General features: G+C 49.7%; 9 protein-coding genes across 9 annotated transcripts; 4 read left to right on the top strand and 5 right to left on the bottom strand.

Annotated features, from left to right (window-relative positions):
* Positions 1–870: 870 nt before the first annotated feature.
* On the top strand, positions 871–2176 carry BDV38DRAFT_279098 (polysaccharide lyase family 1 protein; the record flags this gene model as incomplete). The annotated part of the gene is made up of 4 exons (XM_032058917.1): positions 871–1214; positions 1270–1395; positions 1455–1551; positions 1616–2176. The coding sequence occupies 4 exons, from the start codon at positions 871–873 to the stop codon at positions 2174–2176; spliced, it is 1128 nt and encodes a 375-aa protein (XP_031917815.1).
* Positions 2177–2891: 715 nt separating this feature from the next.
* On the bottom strand, positions 2892–3988 carry BDV38DRAFT_191366 (flavin reductase family protein). Its single transcript, XM_032052276.1, has 2 exons — positions 3680–3988; positions 2892–3603 (listed from the first exon to the last, which is right to left on the bottom strand). The coding sequence occupies exons 1-2, from the start codon at positions 3731–3733 to the stop codon at positions 2959–2961; spliced, it is 699 nt and encodes a 232-aa protein (XP_031917814.1). The 5' UTR covers positions 3734–3988; the 3' UTR covers positions 2892–2958.
* A 119-nt stretch (positions 3989–4107) lies between these two features.
* BDV38DRAFT_237446 (acyl-CoA thioesterase) lies at positions 4108–5297 on the bottom strand. Its single transcript, XM_032053590.1, has 2 exons — positions 5091–5297; positions 4108–5020 (listed from the first exon to the last, which is right to left on the bottom strand). The coding sequence occupies exons 1-2, from the start codon at positions 5202–5204 to the stop codon at positions 4244–4246; spliced, it is 891 nt and encodes a 296-aa protein (XP_031917813.1). The 5' UTR covers positions 5205–5297; the 3' UTR covers positions 4108–4243.
* A 2031-nt stretch (positions 5298–7328) lies between these two features.
* Positions 7329–8608, top strand: BDV38DRAFT_279095 (uncharacterized protein; the record flags this gene model as incomplete). The annotated part of the gene is made up of 3 exons (XM_032058916.1): positions 7329–7474; positions 7539–7823; positions 7885–8608. 3 exons carry the CDS (start codon positions 7329–7331, stop codon positions 8606–8608), a joined length of 1155 nt encoding a protein of 384 aa, XP_031917812.1.
* Positions 8609–9024: 416 nt separating this feature from the next.
* On the bottom strand, positions 9025–11760 carry BDV38DRAFT_237444 (chloride channel protein). Its single transcript, XM_032053589.1, has one exon. It carries the CDS (start codon positions 11572–11574, stop codon positions 9328–9330), a length of 2247 nt encoding a protein of 748 aa, XP_031917811.1. The 5' UTR covers positions 11575–11760; the 3' UTR covers positions 9025–9327.
* Positions 11761–13408: 1648 nt separating this feature from the next.
* BDV38DRAFT_296362 (MFS transporter) lies at positions 13409–14935 on the bottom strand (the record flags this gene model as incomplete). The annotated part of the gene is made up of 2 exons (XM_032062923.1): positions 13409–14384; positions 14439–14935. The coding sequence occupies 2 exons, from the start codon at positions 14933–14935 to the stop codon at positions 13409–13411; spliced, it is 1473 nt and encodes a 490-aa protein (XP_031917810.1).
* Positions 14936–15300: 365 nt separating this feature from the next.
* BDV38DRAFT_279092 (putative C6 transcription factor) lies at positions 15301–17337 on the top strand (the record flags this gene model as incomplete). The annotated part of the gene is made up of 1 exon (XM_032058915.1): positions 15301–17337. One exon carries the CDS (start codon positions 15301–15303, stop codon positions 17335–17337), a length of 2037 nt encoding a protein of 678 aa, XP_031917809.1.
* A 58-nt stretch (positions 17338–17395) lies between these two features.
* BDV38DRAFT_296360 (glycoside hydrolase family 115 protein) lies at positions 17396–20565 on the bottom strand (the record flags this gene model as incomplete). The annotated part of the gene is made up of 5 exons (XM_032062922.1): positions 17396–19169; positions 19220–19371; positions 19425–19827; positions 19880–20093; positions 20141–20565. The coding sequence occupies 5 exons, from the start codon at positions 20563–20565 to the stop codon at positions 17454–17456; spliced, it is 2910 nt and encodes a 969-aa protein (XP_031917808.1). The 3' UTR covers positions 17396–17453.
* On the top strand, positions 20045–21090 carry BDV38DRAFT_237439 (uncharacterized protein). The gene is made up of 3 exons (XM_032053588.1): positions 20045–20555; positions 20648–20953; positions 21019–21090. The coding sequence occupies exon 2, from the start codon at positions 20758–20760 to the stop codon at positions 20941–20943; it is 186 nt and encodes a 61-aa protein (XP_031917807.1). The 5' UTR covers positions 20045–20555; positions 20648–20757; the 3' UTR covers positions 20944–20953; positions 21019–21090.
* The last annotated feature ends 966 nt before the right edge of the window (positions 21091–22056 follow it).

The raw sequence follows: 22056 nt of genomic DNA, 5'->3' as shown, positions 1-22056 counted from the left end.
AGGTTAAGCTTAAAAGATCAAGCCCGAATCAGCTCTAAAATCGATGGATCATCCCACAGCGGAAATTGCATGGTTCCTTTAGGCTTTTACTACATAAACTGGTTGGGGCGGATGTGGACCAGCCCTAAATGGGACTGCGCGGCAGCAAAATTCTCCGACAGTATCCACGATCATCGCAAGACGTAACTCTCTCTGTGACCACGATCGCTGGTGATTCCCCGGCAAACATGTTCCTCTGCGACTATGCCAGGATAGAAATCCACTAATTGACTCACCCGCAGGGACTGGTTGTGTTATTCCACCGCCAGGAGAAGTGGTCGAAGCATGAATGTGACCAATTTTTAATTTACGAGTGCTGGAGCTGCCGCGTCATGCAGTTTCCCCTATCGGACAACCTTGGATTCCACCAATAAACCAGCACAATATGTGCCAGAGAAATACCCATCTACTTGAAACCACCATATCAAGCAGTGTGAGCCCCAATGCCGAACCGATATTTTACCGGCTGGCTGTGGTGGAGTTGTCTCACTGATGCTGACGATCACCTACCCAAACCAACATAGACGCCGGAGGGATCGGCAAGGGCTTCACCATGTACAGTAGCCTATCCATTCGAACAGTGATTCGTTCATCCATCCTTCCTTTTAGCTGTTCGAGATTAGCCCTCTATCTCCCCACCCACTATGAGACTCCCTAACAAAGCCGAAACAATCACGGTGCTAGAGAAAACCAGGTATAAGAATGAGCTCTGCTGGTCAGAAAGCCTGCTCGTTCTCCTTCTCAACGCACGCAACCTCACTTCTGTCATTCTTTGCTTTCCTTTGTTTCTGTTCTTGTCACTCTTTCTAATCCCAACGCAAAACTTCCAGGATGAAGTACGCCGCTGTTCTTACGACCGTTGCCGCCCTCGCCTCCCAGGCCTTGGCTGTTGGTGTCTCTGGCACCGCGGAGGGCTTCGCATCTAGCGCTACCGGTGGTGGCAGTGCCACTGCCGTCTACCCTTCTACCACCGATGAGCTGGTCTCCTACCTCGGTGATGATGAGGCCCGTGTGATCGTTCTGAGCAAGACTTTCGACTTCACCAACACTGAGGGTACTACCACGGCCACGGGATGCGCTCCTTGGGGTACTGGCTCCGCCTGCCAGGTGGCCATCAACAAGGATGATTGGTGCACCAACTACGAGTCCAGTGCTCCCTCTGTCTCTGTGACCTAGTAAGTGTGCTACAAGCATGAGATTAAGTATTAGCGTCACACTAACACGCACTAGCGACAACGCCGGCTCTCTTGGTATCACTGTCAACTCCAACAAGTCTCTGATTGGTGAGGGCACCAAGGGTGTCATCAAGGGCAAGGGTCTCCGTATCGTCAATGGTGTTGAGAACGTCATTATCCAGTACGTTGGCATCCGTTATGTTCATACTTCGATAGGTAGCAGATATTGACCGTTTCCAGGAACATTGCAGTCACCGATATCAACCCTAAGTACGTCTGGGGTGGTGACGCCATCACTATTAACCAGGCCGATCTTGTCTGGGTGGACCATGTCACTGTATGCTTTCCAGATGTCGAAGATTTGCGTGGATTGGAATAAGATAACTGACAAAACCTCATAGACTGCTCGGGTTGGTCGCCAGCACTACGTCCTCGGAACTGAGGCCGATAACCGTGTCACCCTCTCCAACAACTACATCGATGGAGAGTCTGACTACTCGGCCACCTGCGACGGCCACCACTACTGGAACGTCTACCTCGACGGCTCCAGTGACAAGGTTACTATGAAGGGTAACTATTTCTACAAGACCAGCGGCCGTGCTCCTAAGGTCCAGGGCAATACCTACCTGCACGCTGTCAACAACTACTGGAACGACAACTCTAACCACGCCTTCGAGATCGGTTCCGGTGGTTACGTTCTTGCTGAGGGTAACACCTTTGCCAGTGTCACCGCCGCAGTCGAGAGCTCCTCCCTCCAGGGTGAGCTCTTCTCCTCCTCCAGCGACGCCGCCACCTGTAGCTCCTACATCGGCCGCGCCTGCAAGGCCAACTCGTTCACCGACTCTGGTGACCTCTCCGGCACCACCGTCGACGTTCTCTCCAAGTTCAAGGGTGAGACCGTTGCCACCGCTGACACTGCCAGCACTGCTCCTGCCTCCAACGCTGGCCAGGGCAAGCTGTAAATGGAAACATTTACCGGGATTTACATTCTTCTAGACATTAGTTGCTGGAAGCGGGGGTGGTAGTGATCGTGTTACACCCGCAAGGGTTGCATGTATTCTACTGTGTAGATTAATGTCTATCTTAGTTTAATTCATACTTTTCTTGACATACATTCGGGTCATAGACAAGCAGTGCTTTTAGAGTGCAGTTGAGCTGGATAGTTTGGACATTTGGGATGAAAGCCTTACGCATGAAGTCCAATTCAACTGTATAAGGTAATATTGGTCACCTTCGGCATGAGGAATTCCGATATGTGATGTGCTTTGCTGGGTAAGGCTATTTGATGAAAACTACACCAAACAACGCTAACCATGGCGCGTTAAGCAGCAAACCCGACCAGGAGACTCGCAAGCGGCATCTCTCCATTATCCCGGCTAATGGGATGTTGTATAAGTTTTGGACGTGTTCTCTATAGACAGGCTGCCAAGACTTGTCAGCTGTGCGGTCTTCATCTGTGTTGCCCGACAGTGAAGTAGCTGAATTCTTGTTGCTTCTCTCCACCGATCTGGCAACGAGATCAGCATACTTCCCTCGGACTCCGTCACGAAGAGGATATTTCGCAAGGGTTCAGAGTTCGACTTGGTGCTACACAGTTAGGCTATGATTTCTGAGCCTCCGAGGGGATCTAGACGATCTCAGGTCATAGTAGATTGCGATTTCTTTTTTATTTAACATAGACTGTGGTTATGAAAAGCGACGGTGGTAAGGAACGGCAGGACATTCATTCCACCATCAGCAATTGCTAGTTGTTAGAGCTCTCTTCGTTCTCCTCATTCTTCTGCCGATTACGGGCCGCATTTCCTTCCAAGCCATATAGAACGTCCGCCGACATATTTGGGATTATCATCTCAAATGTATCTCGAACAACGGTATACTGATAATACCCGCAGCGAGCGATCGGCTGGGTTTTCTTAATATCCAGCAATCCATCGGTGAGTACTTCATCAGCGATGTGAACCCCGATAACCTTTCCAATGACGATATCGACGGTCCCCATGGGTGGGTTTCCTGGCAGTCTAACCGTCGTGTGGTACTCGCATTCGAACTTCACGGGCGACTCCTTCACCATTGGAACATTGACGAGGGTCGCCTGCTCCTTGGTAATGTTGCACAGGTCAAATTCGTCGGTTCCATAGGGGGTCTGTTCGGCCGAGATATTAACCGCTTCACGCAGATCCCAGGTAGCCAGGTTCCAGACAAAGGTTCCAGTTTCTTCAGCGTTCACCACTGTATCCTTGCGCGCGCCAGTCGCAGTCTGGTTGGAAGAAAACATCACGTACGGCGGGTCAAAAGTCAGATTATTGAACTGTGAGTACGGCGCCAGGTTACATTGTCCTTTTTTATTCTTGGTGGAAATCCACCCAATGGGACGAGGGACCACGCAAGCCTAGAGGAGAATCAACGTCAGTCTTGATCATCTCGGTCTATCACTAGGTATTCTGTTTTTTTTTTTTTTTTTATACCTTGAAAGGATCATGAGGGAGACCATGCTCAGTGACACCGGGTTCGTAAAACATGCTTCTGCAGAGATAATGGAAGGAATATAAAACCGTCGAGTGATCGATTTGGTGCGGGGAAACTTATTTGAGTCAAAGGACACTGTTCTGCTGCATACGCTGAGGTCAACACGATATGGCATATAGACACAATGATCGACGGTTCTTATAAGCTTCATCTAACGGATCTTCACGGATAAAGCGGCAAAGGAGGACTTCATTAGTACTCCCTAGAGCGCTGCCTGCCACGACATTTGCGATGTATGGTGGAGTAACCGTAGAGTATGCATCGCCTTGGGGCTTCGGGGTGATCGCCGAGCGTCCGAGATCCGAGCCACCGAGTGCATTTGTCCAGCCACCGCAGTTAACCTTTACTGGTTGTGGTTCAAGAAAACTTCAGAGAAATAGTAATGTGATATTCGCGACGGCAATATGCAAACAACTCCTGGTATATCGCAATGAATCTATGCCCAATCAAACCCCGAAAAGCAAATTCTATCATACAAACCAAAGGTCTAGTCGTCTATAACTCTATGCAAATCCCGGCAGACTCATCTTGTGAACATAGTCCTCCATGAGCTTGTCCTCCTGGTCAATGAAGGGCTCGACAATGGTCAATCCCCGATCAATCTCCGCCTTCAAACGGTCCCACTCATCGGACTTGCCATCGGCAGTCTCCTGTCGTTGAACGGCAGCACCGTTGGCATGTCCATTTTCCACACCGGTCGCGTGTCCGTTGGCCACACTCGTGTCCAGCAGAGGAGTGTATCCCGCAGCTTCGAACGCATCCTTAGGAGGAACCGTGTACCGACCCTTCTTGAGCACGTATTTACTGATCGACACCGCAAGCAGCCTCTTTTTCTGGGCCTCACTCTCGTCCTGGCCCTTCTTCGATGATCCCTTGCCCGGCTTGAGGAAGTAGGTGATAATATAGATCCACTTCTGGTCGAAACTGGCAACATGCGACTTCACCTCATACTTCATGTAGGCCGGGATCTCTCTCTTGAAGTTGGTGTAGACGCTGCCAAGGATGAATCCCAACGGACCCTTCTTTCCTTCCGATTTCAAATTCTTCTCCAAGAGCGCCGCCCCTTTCACCACAATGCTCGACATCAGAGCGGTACGGGAGACATCGAGGTCGGAGAAATAAGTAGAGTTGGACTTGTGCATGTTGAAGTCGAGTTCCATGATGGGCGCGCGGGAGAAGATGCTGACGGGTTTCAGGAGCTCGGTCGAGGGACGAGGGGGTTGTTCGACGGCTGGCGTGATGAGGTAGCCATGTTTGAAGAAGTACCGGTACACCCGGATCTAGCGTGCTGTCAGTGAACCTGGTTCAATTGAGCCAAATGAAACCGTTTGCAAGGAATAGGATACGTACATGCCACACGATTGGTAGTGTTTTCAGGTTCAGCAAGGCGAAGAAGATGGCTGCGGCTTTCCAGAAGCCGACAGATTGCCAGAGTGAGGCGACAAAGGATTGTACAGCCTCCATGAGGAAGAAATTAAAGTATGAAGATATTAGTGAAAAGAAAAAAAAAAGGATATACAAAGTAGAAGGACAAGTAGGGCAAAATAGCGCCGTCTATAAATGATATGCAATCTAGCTTCAAAACTTCCAGAAAATGAAAAGAATCGAAAAAAAGAAAAGGGATCCACCCAATGAGTGCCCAGACCTCGGCATACTCTGAAGTGGGTCACCCATTGAGCCAGTTAAAAAGGCCAAATTGACACCATTCTGGATTTTCTAATCAGATTCCAGTCCCAACAACAGATCTCGCATGGTCTCAAGGATCGTTGGGGCAAATTGCAGAATAATCCGTCATCAGAAATGTCCATAACCGCCTTACATAGAACCATACGGTCCATGCTCCCACTCGACTCATTCGTATGTACATATACCTTTATTCCTATCGGTTTGGATAGGTTAAGTGACTAATAGAGTTACCAAAACCGTTCAAGAAACCAAGCTGCGTCTTCGGGTGTTTAGTTGTTTAGTTAATCGAACTATCTCGTCATCAGGAAATCCGGGATATTCTGGCTGCCGTGTGAACATATCCTCAGATACCCAATCCATTGAGTTCCATTAGTGCCGTCATACACTATACGAACAGCCCTGGAGTGATAAGTAGTAGAAGAACAGAGTAGGGCACATATTCTCCGGTGATGTCATGGTACCGAAGAAAAGCCTACGGGAAGCTGAATAGACCATCCTGGCAAAAGACGATTGACCGGATCAGATGGATACTGCCGTAGAAACGGAGGACCGCCTGGAACACCGCCTGGATATACGGTACGTCCTCGGACTAACAATCCTCCGGTCCGTGTCTCTGGATAGAAAGACATGGACGTAAACAAAAGTATACAGACGGATGAGGAAAGTCACTGGTCAGTAAATAGACTCCGAGACGGTACTTTGTCTACTCGTTAGCAGCTGTGACTGTTCATTGTAAGGGTTTGCTTAGAACATGAACCGAAAAGCAATAACCGATAAACATTTTCATAGATTTAAAGAGACTAAAGCGGATAGGGAACATGTACGATTGTGCACCCCGTTCACAACCAAGGGCGGAATTGATAGAAGCAAGCAAAAGACGTACTATTCTCGACGCGTATCCAGAAAATATTAAAGATATTTGTTATAGATCCTCTTTAACCAACAGTGTGGAGCTCGGTAAAATGTGATATATTACGACTTCCTGTTTGGGCCAGGTCTTGAACTACGGAGGACAATGCACCAGCTTCTGATAATTGTCGATGTAACGTGGAGAAGCCGAGTGGGCTCAACTTTACCCTAAATTAGGCTCCGTCAGGGGTGGGATAATCCCGGAATGTCCACCGGATCAAACGCTCCGACTTGTCATCCCAAACTCCCATCCCGGCAGGTGGAAATAAACGATCTATGTCATATCTATATGGCAAGTATGCCGAGAGGATATGTCACTAGTACGAGGTTGTATTTTTGAGCAAATGATTAGTTAGTAAATCACGAACATTCTCTACGGAAACTTGTATTAACTTTGGTTCTCATATAAGCTCAACCAGGGCTCGCGGCCAAGAAAGGAAATCAAAGCTTGTTACTATCCCGAAGGTATGAATAGATTGATACGGGTCGAACGGGGCTCTTAACGTTGAGTAGATCAAAATCACTTCTCTCTGCCCCAACTTTATATTGTAGATAGTTGAGGATTATACCGAGGTATGTGCTTCTGCTGCTTCTTGTTTTTGGGCCCCAGACTGGGTCCAAAACTTATGCAGGGTGACACACAAGGTATATGATTCCATTAAGATTCCCGATTCCCCGAGGTTGCTCCAGAGCCCAATCATGCCCCGAGGCCTCCTGTCAATCATCACATCCTTTGGATGCCTATCATAAGGTATACAGTGACCACACAATACAAGTACTGTAGCAGAAATGAGCTGACATTTAGTGATACATTTATGTAACCTCGGCGGATTTCCGCTCTTCCCCCCGGTTAGCGATGTGGAGCATCCCCACCATTAGCGTGGTAGGGTTCATCGATATTTGGAGGTCATAATCAGAGACCCCCCAGGCCCTGGCTAATGCACTTAAATATCTCTTGTGTGGTTTGTACCATTGGCATAGTCACGAAACGTGATGGAGGCCCCAGCATTAGAGAGTGAGAAGTTACTCATTAGCAAAGATAATTGGTCTGATAGTTCTTCTTTAAAGAGCGACAACACCTCCCTTCTCTCAATTATCGGTTATTGCCTGCTGAATATCTTTGTTTGGACACCAGCGAGGTAGCAAGTCATCCTCTCCTCTTCTTTAGTCAAGTTACTGGCTTCGCGCTGAACATAACTTCAGGTTTCTTATCAATTACTTTCCTCCGCTCGAACATGTCTTACCAGCTCCTCCTGCTGTCTCTCAGGAGCAACAACTGCAGATGAAGTTCCTTTCGTCCCTTTTACTGCTTCTGGCCGGTGCAGACGCAATCAATGCTCATCCCACAGCCGTGGAGGAGTTCACGCGTGAGCTGGAAGTAGCTAGTCCCAACCCATCTGGGCTTGCTCTGCGAGCCCTCCAACAAAGAGCACCCAACTGCAGCCGTGTGGATGCTTTCATCTCTAGAATCTCATCGGTTAAAGCCCAGTACGTGTAAACAACAGCCCGCCGACGCACCCCATTTGCCTCAGACTATTAACTTCAATAGGGTTGCCTTCGTTACCTTCGGCCCCGAAGCCGCCAAATACATTGGCCGCGCCATAACACATGGTGATCCCACATGCGATGACTGGGCTCAGGGAATCAGATACGCCCTTACCCTCATCTTCGCAATCTTCGGTAAAGATGGCGCAGAGCCAGCAGTTCGTCCTGGCGACGTAGTTCGCAGAATAAATACAAGAAGCTACATGGATATCGCTACAAATGCTCTGAAGGAAAGCAGCTTGCAATTCGCAAGCATCGAGGCGGACGAAAATCTGCTCAGCATCGAGAAGCGGTCCTCGGATGAGCCACAGCTAGTTGAGAGATTCCTTATCCGCGGCTTGTATCATGCTGAGTTAGGAAACGATCCGACCGATATATGGGTCAACCATTGGAGTAATGGCGATAACACCCTGCAGATTATCCCAGAGAATAGTCAGCAGGATGGCAACTCTACTCTAACTAGGCGTTGGGATAAGCCTGGCTTCAAAATTGCTTACACTACGAGAAAGACTTCTCCACTGAATGAGCAGGACGCCTTGAAGATGGCTAGACATATTAGTCTGAAATGGCAGGGTATGACCCTTGGCAATGATATTTCGGACTTCATAGGGTTTGTGGAGACAGGGCACACAGCAAACTTCTATTTCCGCATCATTCCTGAGCACAAGGGGTACGGGTTGAACTACGAGAGTGTGGATATTTGTGGCGGTATGGCAGGGATGTTATGAATGTATATCGTGAGAGCCAAGAAGCACTCCAACGCCTTTCCAGATATAGAACAAGATAGCGACAAGCTGGTCTACGCTGGGAAGTACCCACACTCTATTACTATTAGGAAAACATGCTTCATCAAATATAACTTTGTCATCCAAAATACAGGTTGACCGCGGCTTCCTGTTTATGCCTAGCGCCTATGCGCGCCTTTGTCTGATAATCGCGTAGCTCCGATACGCATCAGAAGGTACTAGCTGATACCGCTGCAAACATGGTACGCCTACGCAGTTGGATGCCATCCTTAAAGAATCGAAACATTTGGACGAACCCCAAAGACGGAAGCTTTGGAGAGTACCTACTCTTTTACGGAATCAACTTTTGAATTTACACTATAACCATACGTCAGACATAGCTCAAAACTTACTCAGCTCCTGGTCCTAACAAGAGTTATCTCCTGATACCAGGAATGATCTGGTAGGAGATATCGCTAACTTATATATAACCTCCAGACCCTATAGGGACTGCTAATATAATTACTAATGAGTAATCTATCAAGAGCTCTCTAAAGATATAGCCTAGATCATAAATTCAAGAGTCGTCATATGTGGCAAGTAAGCAATGTGGGCTGTATGGCGCCAGATTGGAGGCATGTGCCTTCAAGCCACTCATACCAGCAACTGCCACAGATATGTTGTATTGACCTGCTCACCCGACTGTGTAGTTCACTCTAGATTTACTCGTCTAATAACTTTAAGAGACGTTTCTTCATCACCACACCCGCCACACGGGCGGTTTCCTCCTCGACAACAATTAGGTACCTGAGCCCTAACTTGTCAAACATTTCTACAGCATACTCCAGAGGTGCCTTTGCTGATACGGATAATGGGCTCCGATTAATGCGCTCGGAGAAGATGCCATCCAGAAGGTTGATGTCACCCTCTTCATCCAGCCCGGCAACAGCGTCCAGGGCATCCGCAAGCTCAGCCTCTGTAATGTATCCGTGGCATAAGCCGTGATTATTCACAAACACGAGGCCGGCATCCATCAAACCTCGGGCTCTGAGGCCTTCCAGCTTAGCCCGGAGAATGGATGGTGCGACACGGTAGTTGGGGCCAGTAAACACGGTGATGGCCTCCATCGTCTCGGTGGGGGGGATGAGGGCTTCGACCAAGGCAGTCTCTCCGGTGGCCCTAAGCTCCCTGACTTTGGCAAGGGCCCTCTCTGAATCCAGGAACGGATGGCCCTGCAAGTGCTGGGCCAGATCGTACACGCCATCCGCGCAAATGCGATCGGCGACCCATTTCGCCGTGAGGATGGCGATCATGAACGGTGGAATGAACTTGACCTCACCCGTGAGCTCAAACATGATGACTGCCAAGCTGACTGTCACCCGGCTGATCCCGGCTAGGAAGGCTGCCGACCCGACCATGGCGAATATGCCCGGCGAGATGTCTGGTATCAGTTGACCCACCATGCGTCCAAACAGTGCACCTGCATCGAGGGCAGGGATGATAATGCCTGATGGCACCTTGCAACCAAACGTGATGGTGGTCAAGATAAGCTTGATGATTGTCCCCGAGATCAACCAGGCGTAGTATCCGCCTTTCTCATCACGAGCCTCTTGCTGGCAGATCCAGTCCTCCGTCACGACATTGCAGTCCACGAGCAGACGCTCCATGACAATATCACCAGTATCTCGAATCATTCGATTGGGGTACTGGAGCAGGGCCGTGAGCAAGACCACCAAGGCCACCTCCAAGACTGGGCTTCTCTTGATCAACCCGAGCTGACGAAACGACCTGGACCACGCAAAGTTAGCCTGGCAGAAGACGCCCCCAAACACACCACCGCAGATGCCGAGAAAGATGAATATCACATAGTGAGTGACATCATAGTCGACACCGTAGTTGGTCTCAAAGAGAACGAGCTGGCCAGTGCCAGCCGGGTCCAGCTCCTTGAGGGCTGCCGCGGCGACAAGGGAGCAGAGAAATGACCGCCAGAGGACTCGGCGTGGGAAATAGGTGCTAATTTCCTCGTAGCTGAAGAGCACACCGCCAATCGGCGCGCCGAAGGCGACGGACAGACCTGCAGAACAGGCCACGGCGAGCATCTCTCTCATCTTTCGCTCATTTGCCGCGTACTTGGGCACGAGCGATCCTACGAGGTATCCCACGCAGGTCGAGATGTGGACAAACGGGCCTTCCTTGCCCAGACACATGCCCGTGGCCACGGCAAACACGGCTCCGACAGCTTTGACCACCAGAACTTTGAGATCCAGTAGGTGCGGGATTTCAAAGCCAGAGAGGATAGTCTTGATCTCCGGTATTCCGCTGCCCGAAGCCATGTACAGGATCTTGCCCGTGGTAACCTTGTCGCCCTTCTGGGACTGACCCTGACCTATGCCGTTGCTTGCGTCCGCGGCCGGCATGGTCGCCTTGGTCGTCATTGTCAAGCTGACGGAAATGAGGCCAAATAGTAGGGCAAATCCGACATAGATAGCATATGCCGAGCGAAAACCTTGGGCCCAAGGTGTCCACTGGGAACAGGAGCCATCAAAGTCGGCCACTGAGCAGCACGCCCTGCGGTTCAGCCAGATGCTCCTTGCACAGTACCCTTCCTTCCAATCTGCCACCGTCTCGACACTCACGTCCACGGCAAAGGCAACGCTGGCAGTCAGGATGCCAACGGCAAAGGCTGCCACCCAGCCCTGCGTCAAGTCCCACCAGAGAACCACGCGCTTCCGGATGCTATAGCGGGGCGGGGACTCGACCTGGCCGCGCCGCACGCTGTCCTTGACCAAGCCATGAAGCCAATCAATTGTGGAATAGTTGTTGTACGGGAGAAGGTCACCATCGTAGCTGGAAGCTCCCCCGGAACGCCCATCCTTGGGCGTGCGGGGAAATGGGGTCGGTTGGTTCCTGAGAAGTGGTGTTGACTCTGTAACATTGCCGGGGTCGCCTGTTGGGTTCCCTGTAGCCATGACTGTGAGTCTCGTAACTGTCCCGAAGCGCGGGGAGCTTGCTGGCTTAGGGGGAGGCAGTTGAGGACATCAGCACCGCCCAAGGAGAGAAAGCACCAGACATGAAAGCACTGTTACTATGGTGTTGAGTTGGATGGAGCGATGCGGAGAGTCCTGGCCTGCTTAAATTCCACAGGCGAATGCATGGTCCCTCTGCACGCGTGACGCCTCAGATCGGCGCTGGTGACGGATCTCAGTCAGCTGATGGCCTTTTGGCCTGTTGATCATTGATCATATGACGACATAACTGAGATCGCCAACCAGCACGTCCACTTATGTGATGCAAGAGGAAAGCCAAATAACATCTTGTTTCGATATTCGCTAGAGACGTGGGAAAGCCGCCCGCCTTGCGTGTCCTCCAGCCTCTCAGAGAAATACGGTCCATGCGTACTCCCACTTGGTTCCTATACATACTTTGATTCTTATGTTTATTTATAGAATGACTAAGAGTTATCAGCACTATTTAAAAAACTAACCTCTATTAGTAAATATTTAATTTATTAAACTATCTTATTAGAAATTTCGAATATTCTATAGTAATGACAGTGTCAACATTACATTCAATATCTAATCTATTAAATTCAATTAGTGCAGTTATACTGTATTCACCGCTGTAGACTATTATTACTTTATATACTAAGAGTTTTCTTAACTTATTGGACTTATAGTATCAGAGGATATGGATATAGAAGTCTTATAGAAATATATATTTCAGTAGTAGATTGTCGGTCAAAATTAACACAAGCCGGCCATCTTAAGACAAAATTGGAGTGTTAACTGTCTTTGCTCAGTAGAACCTTATTTTGTCTAAAGAGGGAAGACTTTTGAGTATTAACCCAGATTTAATTTTATTTATATATATAAACAGCAGTAGAAGAGAAGAGATCATAAGTTATATATTCTCCAGTGATATCATTGTATAAATAAAAGCCTACCGGAAGCTGAGTAGACCATTCTCGTAAAGACAGTAACCTGAACAGATAGATACTGCTGTAGAAACAGAAGATCGCCTGGAACACTGCCTAGGTATACTATATATCTTCGGAGTAGCAATCATCCACTGTATCCCTGGATGGAAATAGACCTACACCAGTATACAAACCGATTAGGACAATCACTAGTCAGTGAATATTAAGGGACCCCAGATAGTTCTCTGTCTTCTAGTATATCCTCCTCCCCAGCGGTTTAAGCCATGTCGTCTAATATCGATGTACTTCCGTCCTCCCACTTCCTTCCGTAAGACTCCAACAACCTCACAAGTCCAAGTTCAACGTCAGGTAAGTTGTCTTTCCCTGGCTTCTGGGTTCTCAGTGCTGATTCAAACTTCATTTCTCGTCACTGTTCAGGATATTACCACCAATACTGTGCCCGAGGTAAACTGCTGATGTACTTCCGTTTACTTTATTGTCTCGAAATCCTGGTTAGAAGGGTTAAGGGAGCGCGTGACTAATCGCTCCGTATTTCTTTATACGGAACGATGGTCAAAGTGAGCACATTGCCGAGTCTTTTCGGAGGGCTACTTCAGGCAAGAGCCTCCCTAAGGTTACCGTAGAGGTGGATACCCGAAAGGGCTCTCTGTGAAAGAGCACTATGAGCGCGAGGAACACTCTGTCCAAGACTTGATGATAGGAAGGGAAGAAGGGATAGTCTGAGCTTTACCCGTAGGGATCTCGACATGGGCCGGATTGGGCATCAGGGCTAATGAGATAGCAGTTCCTGGGTCTATACACCGCAGTGGTAGAGATTGAAAGCAGTCTGATTGTCAATTCTAAGAATGGGAGAGATAGCTACAATGTCAACCAGAGGCATATTCGGATATCGTACGCAGTTTGGCACCGAAACGCCAAAACAACAAAGGAGCCGGAAACCCGATCGCAATACTAATCAAGGCCAGGACGCTGGTACCCCATCCGTAGCCCAGGTCTCTGTACATATACGGAGCGAAAAGCGGAAACCCAAACCCAGCCACGCTCCGGAGTAGCGCACAGGCAGCCAGGGCACTGGCCGCGTAGGTGGTGTAGCTGTCCACGATATACGTTTGCATCCCTTGCAAGCATCCCATCGTCCCCGCGGAGAAGATGGCGACGCCGATGTTAGGCATTACCCAGTGTATGTGGCCCTGTACACTCCACCCATACCAGAAGAGACCAATGGTAATCAGCCCGGACCCGATGCACATGGTGGGCATACGGAACTCGGGTACTCCAGTCCCGGAATTCTTTTCTTTGAGCCTTCGATAGATGCGATCGATGAGGATGAAGTTGAGAGCGAGGCCAGTCAATGATCCGATCGCAATTGAGCCATAATTCAGGCCAGCAATGCCTTGACTCTCCCCATAGTGAGTACCCCAGACGGTCGGGAATGTGGCCAGCAGGAGGTATGTCGTCCCGAAGAGGTAGCCCATGTATAGCGCGACCACCATCACAATCGGCTGAGTGGTGAATAGACGCACCGGTCGCACCAGGGCCCCGCCGAACGTGCTGGAGAGGTCGATGGACCCGATGCCCGTATGAAGCTTGTGGTTCCCTGTTTGTTTGACCAGACGATTCCGTTTCCGGTGGAGAAGAGTAGCCGGATGCGACTCATGCAGCCAAATCAAGCCAACCACCTGAATGGCAACGGCGACCGCGCTAGATGACCAGAATACCCAACGCCAGGTCGTATACTCCGCAATGAATCCTCCGGCCATGGGTCCGACCACTGGACCAAGGATAGGGGCGAGAGTGTAGATCCCCATGGCTTTTCCTCGCTCTTCTGCGGTCCAAATGTCCCTACCGACCGGGTCGTTAGTTGATATTCACGTATGGCACCTCTCTCCAACTCACCCAATGGCTGCACCTCCAAGTGCAACGGGAGCGCTCCCGCCAATGCCGGCAAGAAAACGGAACACAAAGAATTGCGCTGGGGTTTGCGCAAACCCACAGCCGAGATTCCATGCAAAGTACCACAGGTTGCTAATTTGTAGGAGTCGCACCCGGCCATAGACCTCAGAAGCCGGACCGAAAAACAGGGGGCCGATCGCATAGGCCAGAATAAAAATCGATAAAGCTAACTCGACTTCAATATCGCTCTGCATGTTCAGGTCTGCCCCCAACTGGGACAAGGCGGGAGCAACCATGGAGGAGGAAACCGGCGAGATAAAGGTGAAGATGGAGACGGCAACAGTATTTCTCCATTTGGCCCTCCGTGGCCAGTTTTTTGGATTCTCTGGATCGTCCGGTCCATCCCAAGTCACAAGGTCAGGATCAAATTGCTTGGTTGGGTCGTCAGACTTGGATCTGGCGGCTTCTAGATCTTGTGCGTCGGATTGTTGGGTTGACATCTCGACCAATGTGATGCGCAACTGAGGAGGTCGTAATTCGTCTATTGATTCTCTGATCAACCTCGAAAGAATGAGGACTGATTTATACTCCCTGTAAGAGGGATACGACTAGGGCTTCCAGGGCCACGGACCAGCCAATAGGAGCCTTGCATTACGTTCGGGGCCGAACTGCAGGGCTGACATTCCGGTCCGTCGCCCGAGCCACTCGAATCCTCCTCCCCTATTCTATCTCGCAACCTGGAGTGCTTACGTGGCGATACGATTCGCTTGACAGTACATGAGGTTATCCCTTTGGTGTGCAAATTAGCACAAGCTAGTGTATGACGGGCAGCTGGATACAGAAACAAGGTCTCACAAGGACCGCTATGAGTACTCGCCCTGTGGCGATCGCGCCGGCGATCCGCAAGACTTCGTCTGATAGCAATGCGGGTGTTCCGACACCCCCCACTACGAGGCCCTACAACTGTCAACCTTGCGTACGTAGGAAAGTCAAATGCGACAGGGCTATGCCCTCCTGCGCGAGTTGTCAAAAAGCCAAGCTCGAGTGTTTCTATAAGGTACCACAACCACCACGGAAGCGGAAACGCAGGGAAAGCGAGGATGTGTACCAGCGCTTAGCACGGTATGAGCGCATGCTACAGGAGAATGGCCTTCTCTCGACAACCGAGGCACGATCGCCCTCTTGCAGAGGAACTCCGGGAAATGTGCACGAGGATAGCCCTCCCCACATAGCGCAAAGCGATGCCGCAAAGACAGGCAGGTTAGTATCGGAGGATGGGAAGTCACGGTACATTAACAGTCGAGTGTGGCTCGATGTGGCGGAAGTGAGTACGCGAGAGCTGTCCGACAATGAGGGAGACGATCAAGCTACGCCCGTGACCTTGGACTTGCCAACGGATGATCCGCTTTCTGCGACCCTGCTAGGGGGGTCGAAAACCCTCTCAAGCTATCATCCTCCCTATCCAGACGCCATGAAGCTGTGGACAATCTATATTAAAAATGTCGATCCACTCTGCAAGGTCTTGCACATACCCACAACGACTGAAATGATCGAAAGGGTCGCACAACAGCCGACCGGAGCTACTCGAGCGCAAGAGTGTCTTCTATTTGCGGTCTATCATTTCGCTGTATATTCAATCACCGACGAGGACTGCATGCGTGAATTTGAGAGAACAAGGAGTTCGTTGATGTCAACGTACCAGGACGCCATGCGACAAGGGCTAGTTAATGCGTCGTGGTTGAAAACAACCGAATTGCAGGTATTACAGGCCTACGTGCTTTTCCTTATGGCAATGCGCACCCGAATAGATCCACATACATTCTGGATATGGACGGGTGTCGCGATTCGTATTTCGCAGCGTATGGGACTGCATCGCGACGGAGAGAATTTAGATCTACCTCCTTTCGACGTTGAAATGCGAAGGCGACTTTTCTGGCAGCTCATTCCCGTTGACGGTTACGCCGGTCAAATGTCAGGCACTGGCATTTCTATCGCACCGGGTGATTGGGATACGAATCAGCCGCTCAATATCAACGATGACCAGATATACCCCGATATGAAGCAGCCACCCAACGCACAGCACGGTGCCTCTGAGATGATCTTCTGTCTGACGAAAGCCGAGCTCTCTGCATTCTATGCCCGCAAAGCAGTACAGATGAATTCTGTCAGTTCGAATGGTCAAGTGCGAGATAACGCACACTTGGAGAGGTCAATAGACCAGCTTGAAAGTGACTTAGAGATGCGGTATCTGCGATACTGCGATATCATAAACCCAGTACATATCTTAACACTTGGAATCGTCAGGGCGGCCGTAAACATGGTACGCTTGCGCAGTCAGATGCCGTTCCTCAAGAGTCAGAAGATTGACGAGGCACAAAGACGGGAGCTCTGCGTCCTTGCGGAGAAAATCCTCGACACTGACAACGCTCTTTACGCCAATCCAGATCTGCGGAGGTTCCAGTGGCACATCAAGACGTTCTTTGTCTGGGACGCGATGATATGCATTTTGAGTGGCGTGGCTACAGAAGGGTTCCTTTCGCGCACAGAACTGGACCGAACATGGGAGAAGATTATCGTTGCCTACTCAAACCACCCGGAAATACTTGAGAGGAAGCGGGCACTCCATGCGGTAGTGACGGAGATAACTCGGAAGGCGTGGATATCGAATCCCCCAAGCAACTGTACGGTTGAGCCGGCGTTCATTAGCACGCTGCGATCCCAGCGCGAGACCAGGGGCTTTGGACGTGCACACAACCCCGACAAGACGACCCGGCTTGATGAACCCGCGGAAGCAGCGGATCTTCTTGATACCTTTCTTCAGAGCTCTGAAGGGAATGACTTGTATTTTGACGGTAGTTTTAGCTATGGGGCCGCAGATTGGATGTTTTGGGATCAAGCATAGTTGGTTGATCTAAAGGTGCACACAATGAAGTAAAAATGCTCGGTCATAATACCTCGAGAAAGTGGTCCCTCATAGAGTGATGGACCGAGCCTGCCATACAAAAGCCGTGCGTTAAGCTACGTATACTTGCCTTGATGAAAGAAGCTTTCCGGAGGACCAAGATAACTATCACGCACACCACCAAGATCCACCACGATCTTCTCCAAGACACAGTTTTCATTTTGAAGTCGGACACGGAGCGTGTGAAGGCCAGGAATGCCAAGATCTACCGAATGACGGCGAGGCCAGATGCTGTCCATGACGGACTCATGCCACCCATCAGGGAGCTTGCCAGGCTTTTCTACTTGGGCTACCAACCGGTGCGAGGCTAGAGCCCCATCGTCGAGCTGAATGTCGTATGTAGTCGGTGAGTTGGTATCAGTGTCCAAGGTAAGTGTAAACTCGAGGAACAGGGTCGCATTGGTCTTGGGTGTGAATGTAATGAACGGATACTCAAGATAATCTGACTGAGATGCCGGGGTCCCAGCAGCCAGAGCAACGCCACCAGTAGGCGTGCGACCTATAAATGGAAGGATACGATATGACGATAGAGGCGACTTTATGAACGACGTGGCGTGGATTGAGACATGGCCCTCTGCTTCGACAAAGCCAGTGACATCTGCAGCAAGCGTTCGGTTTTTTACTGGGATGTGAATCTGCTCGAAGTCGCCCAATGAAGACCGTAACTCGACAAGTAACATATCGTCAAAATGGAGAGGCACTTGCGCCCAGTCCACAGATATCTTCACACGTTCATCGCCGCCTTTTGGCTGGATAGTTCCCGAAGATGGTGAGAGAGAAATCCAGCGGTGCGGTGATGTGACAGCCCAGGATACGGATTTGCTGCCACGGCAATAAATCTCGAAGTAGCGAGACTTGGCACCATAAGGCTCCATAGAGGGCAGTGTCACTCCGGCGACAAGATCGCGACGGCTAGGATGAGTACGATCGGATTCTTCGTTCGTGAGTCCTGGTCGAATACCGGGAGTTCCCTCCACAGCGACGCCAATCCAGCCAACCACGGGGTTTGAGTCTTGTCGGTTTTGTACGAAACAGAGGCCACTGATCATGTCTCGGGACGGAGCGTGCCATAATTGTGTATAACCATAGTGCGGCTGGCGCATGATATGATTCCATTTCCCGTTGAGAAGAGAATGATATTCCTCGCTAAGGTTAAAATCCTCTTCGAAGAGGCGGAGTGCCTCATGTGCCCAAGTATTCGCGGTATTGCGTCGTTGTACTGCGTAAAGTTGATTCTTTGCCTGTGCAACTCTGAGCGCGACATAGATATAACTGGCTTTGATTGGATGAAGGATCAGCTGAAAGTACGCCGGCATCATGGACGCAGGAACTGATTTCTCTAGTTCTTCCGCTTGGCTCAAGAGCTCTTGCCAACGCCGCAAAATGTCCTCCGCTTCGTCATAATTGATGAGAGAGAATGTATCTGGTTCAATGTGCTCATGCTTCCGAAGGGCGACTAGCCGGTCATACCTTAACAGCAACTCCGAGCACTGTTGCGACACAGCAGGCCCAAGATCAAAAGTACGCTCCGTGAAGGTATAGAAAAACTCCGGCAATTGATCCATTTGCAGGCGTCGCACATCCCAGGCGAGGGTCAGAACGAAGGTCAAAGGGACCTCCAGGGGCTTCAGATCTCCCACGTTAAAGACCCAGATGTCATTGGCTCCTCGATTGTACGTTTGCTCCAGCTGCTGCCAAACCTTCGCACACGAGTTGCTATTGAGCCACTTGTAGCTTCTCGGAGCTCCGACGTACTCCAGGTGGTAATAGATCTATATGCATCAATGAGCTTTGTGTCGAGCTAAGCAAAGGCCGAACCTACACCTGCTCCTCCACGCCTGGTCGATTCTTCCCCCGATGGTAACCTGCGGACTGTTCCAAAATTGTCATCAGCAAACAGCAATGTAATGTCCTCGGGGATATGGAGCCCGTTTTCGTAATACTCTTGGACTTCCTTGTATAATGCCATCAACTCTACGGAACTGTCAGAACCTTATGTCAGTTTGTGCGAGTAGGCTTAGTCTTACGATGCACCCCATCTTCAGCCCCGTAGGCCTTCTTGAGAATCGATCGTTGGGTGGCAAGAACATCCTTGAGCACTGCAGGTGGGTCCTCCGCATCCATTGCTTTATCACCATGTCCTCGCATACCCATGGTGATATAGCTCTCATACTTCCTTGCTCGATCAGCGCCTTCCTGGAAATACTTGGTGATCTTCGGTTGGTTCTTGCTCCACGACCAGCTTTTCTCCGGCTCATAATACGGATGGTCGAACCATTCATTCATAGCCCTCTGCATTGGCTCATGGTGCGAGGTGGACATCACAATACCATATTTATCAGCTGTCTCCTGATTCAAGGGATCATCCATGAAAAAGCTGCTGCCTGGGTGAGGAAAGCCGAACCACATAGCTGGCCATAGGAAGTTCGCCTACACACAGTAAGAAATGGTTGAAGACAAAGATGAGGCCACGTTATCATACCTTAAGTCGAAGCAGGAGTTCAAAGACTCTCTTGTAAAAGTCCACATTGAACTTCGGTCCATACTTCTCGTGCACCCAGCCAGCCAAGGATGGAGCTTCATCGTTGATGAAGATCCCTCTGTACTTCACGCTCGGGGGACCGTTTTTAGTGATTACATCCAAGGCATAAATCTCGCTGCTTTGCTTTGGGGGTACATCTGCCCACCAATACCATCTAGCAAAGTTAGTTTGGTCTTCATCGGACGGCAGAGGTCAACTTACGGAGAAACTCCGATCTGGTCGGATAGCGTATATACGCCGTAGATCGCACCTCTTTTGTCACTTCCAACAATTACGAGGGCCTTCTTTGCTCCTTTAATCGCGTCGTGAAGAACTGTCGTCATGTAACACTCCCATTGCCCGTCGATTGCTGTTACGTCAAGCTTGCCATCCTGAACCAGCTGCTGGATGATGGACGACCGAGTGATGCTTCCCAGAACAATAGCAACCTCTGAATCGGGGTATTGACTGAGGTTCGAAATGATCGGGGAAGCGCCCTTGCCAGTCACTCGCGCGAAGTCTTCCGCGAGGGCTTCAGCGGCGATATGAACGCCTTCGAAGTCTCCCTTGTCCACCAGGATGGGCGCATTGGTAATATCTATGCACCCCGCGGAGGGAGCATGGCTTGCGAATACAGGTTCGTACATTTGTCCCGCTGCTGGGTAGAATGGCGGATATCCTTTTCCCACTGGCGTTTAAGAGTTCGTTTTAACATCTAATGCTGTCTAGTGAGCGGGTTGGCCTGTCCTGATAAATGTCTCGGGAGAAGCACAGGCTTGTGGAGCAACTGGTTAATCCCTGCATGACCCCTCCGCAATTCGAGATGGAGATGTCCATTGATGATCCCCTCGGGTCAATCTAGTCCGAGCATCTATTCTACATTGGCGTCTCTCGTGGTACCTGAAGATGGTCGGTATCTTCTGCTGGCATTTCGACTTGAATGCCTAGTATTAAACTGGCTACGCGATGGTCAAGCACACCAGGCACAGGATAACAGTATTGCTAACAGTCCTCCGTATCACTGACTAATTCCTGGTATATACATCTGGCGAAGGTACATGCAATATAGCATACGTGTGGTTTGGCTAATGGCTGTGGAGTTACTCTCAGGCTCGGCACTATAATCAGCCGACCGTCACTTCTGCCTGAGTCTACGGTCACCTCTGCTATTGCCACTGTCTTTATCTTTAATTCCCACGGCGGCCTTCCCTTTCTACACATAAAAAATAAATGAATAAAGAAATAAGTATTCCCGATTGAACATTCGAGGAAATGCTAGTAAAGGTCTTGCGCGTCCCATTAATTATCATGGTCAGACACTTGGTACCAAAGCCATTCCTGATTACGAAAGGATATTAACGCTCATCTGTTCATCGCGTCGAGTGAATTACTGAACCGCGTTGTCCTGCAGGGCTTCTGTCTAGGGCTTTCCTATTGCTTGCTTATATCCAGAGAATGTTCAGACGTAAATGTTGATCAATCATCTAGCTTCCTATCTATTTATTTACCGTCTATGTATTCTTTACAAAAGCTAAAGAACCGTTTTGCGGAGATAGGAAAATGCACTGATAGATGGCTCTGTTTTCCTGCTGCATATAGTTAATTTGGAATATACGCTGGGAACATTTAATAAGCCTATTATCAAATCAAGCTTTAGGACGGCATATATAAAGTAAAGTGGTTCCCAACCAAAAAGGTCCTTTTCAGTTCAGCCCACCAGTCTTCATACTTACTTACCAGGCATTGTTGTCCGTAACCGTTTTCAGACCGTCAACATATCTTGCCTGCTCTACCGGACAAACTAGAGGCTTGATTCAGTAGTCCGACATAATGCGGAAAGCAGAGTGACAGATGACAAGGCGGGCGCAGCAATCCAGAGACAAGGAGGTAAGCACCGCATGAGCTCGTTTCCCATGGCATTGCCTCGCGGCGGTCGTTGGCATGAGCGTAGACGCGTCTGGAAGTTCTATCAGGCACCTAACGTCGTGTGGGGATGAGCTTCCTCCGCTCCCTAGTCTTCTCCATTTATTAACTTATTTTCAAATTTATTCTTTGGTCTCCAATCATTGACGCCAGACCACGAACACAACATCTGCTCTTCTAGGGTTATAAATATCAACAAGGTGATTGTGGTAGCA

The sequence above is a fragment of the Aspergillus pseudotamarii genome (genome assembly GCF_009193445.1).
Source record: "Aspergillus pseudotamarii strain CBS 117625 unplaced genomic scaffold BDV38scaffold_7, whole genome shotgun sequence".
Lineage (NCBI taxonomy): Eukaryota > Fungi > Ascomycota > Eurotiomycetes > Eurotiales > Aspergillaceae > Aspergillus > Aspergillus pseudotamarii.
The sequence above is the reverse complement of the archived record's forward strand: the minus strand, read 5'-3'. Positions and strand labels throughout refer to the sequence as shown.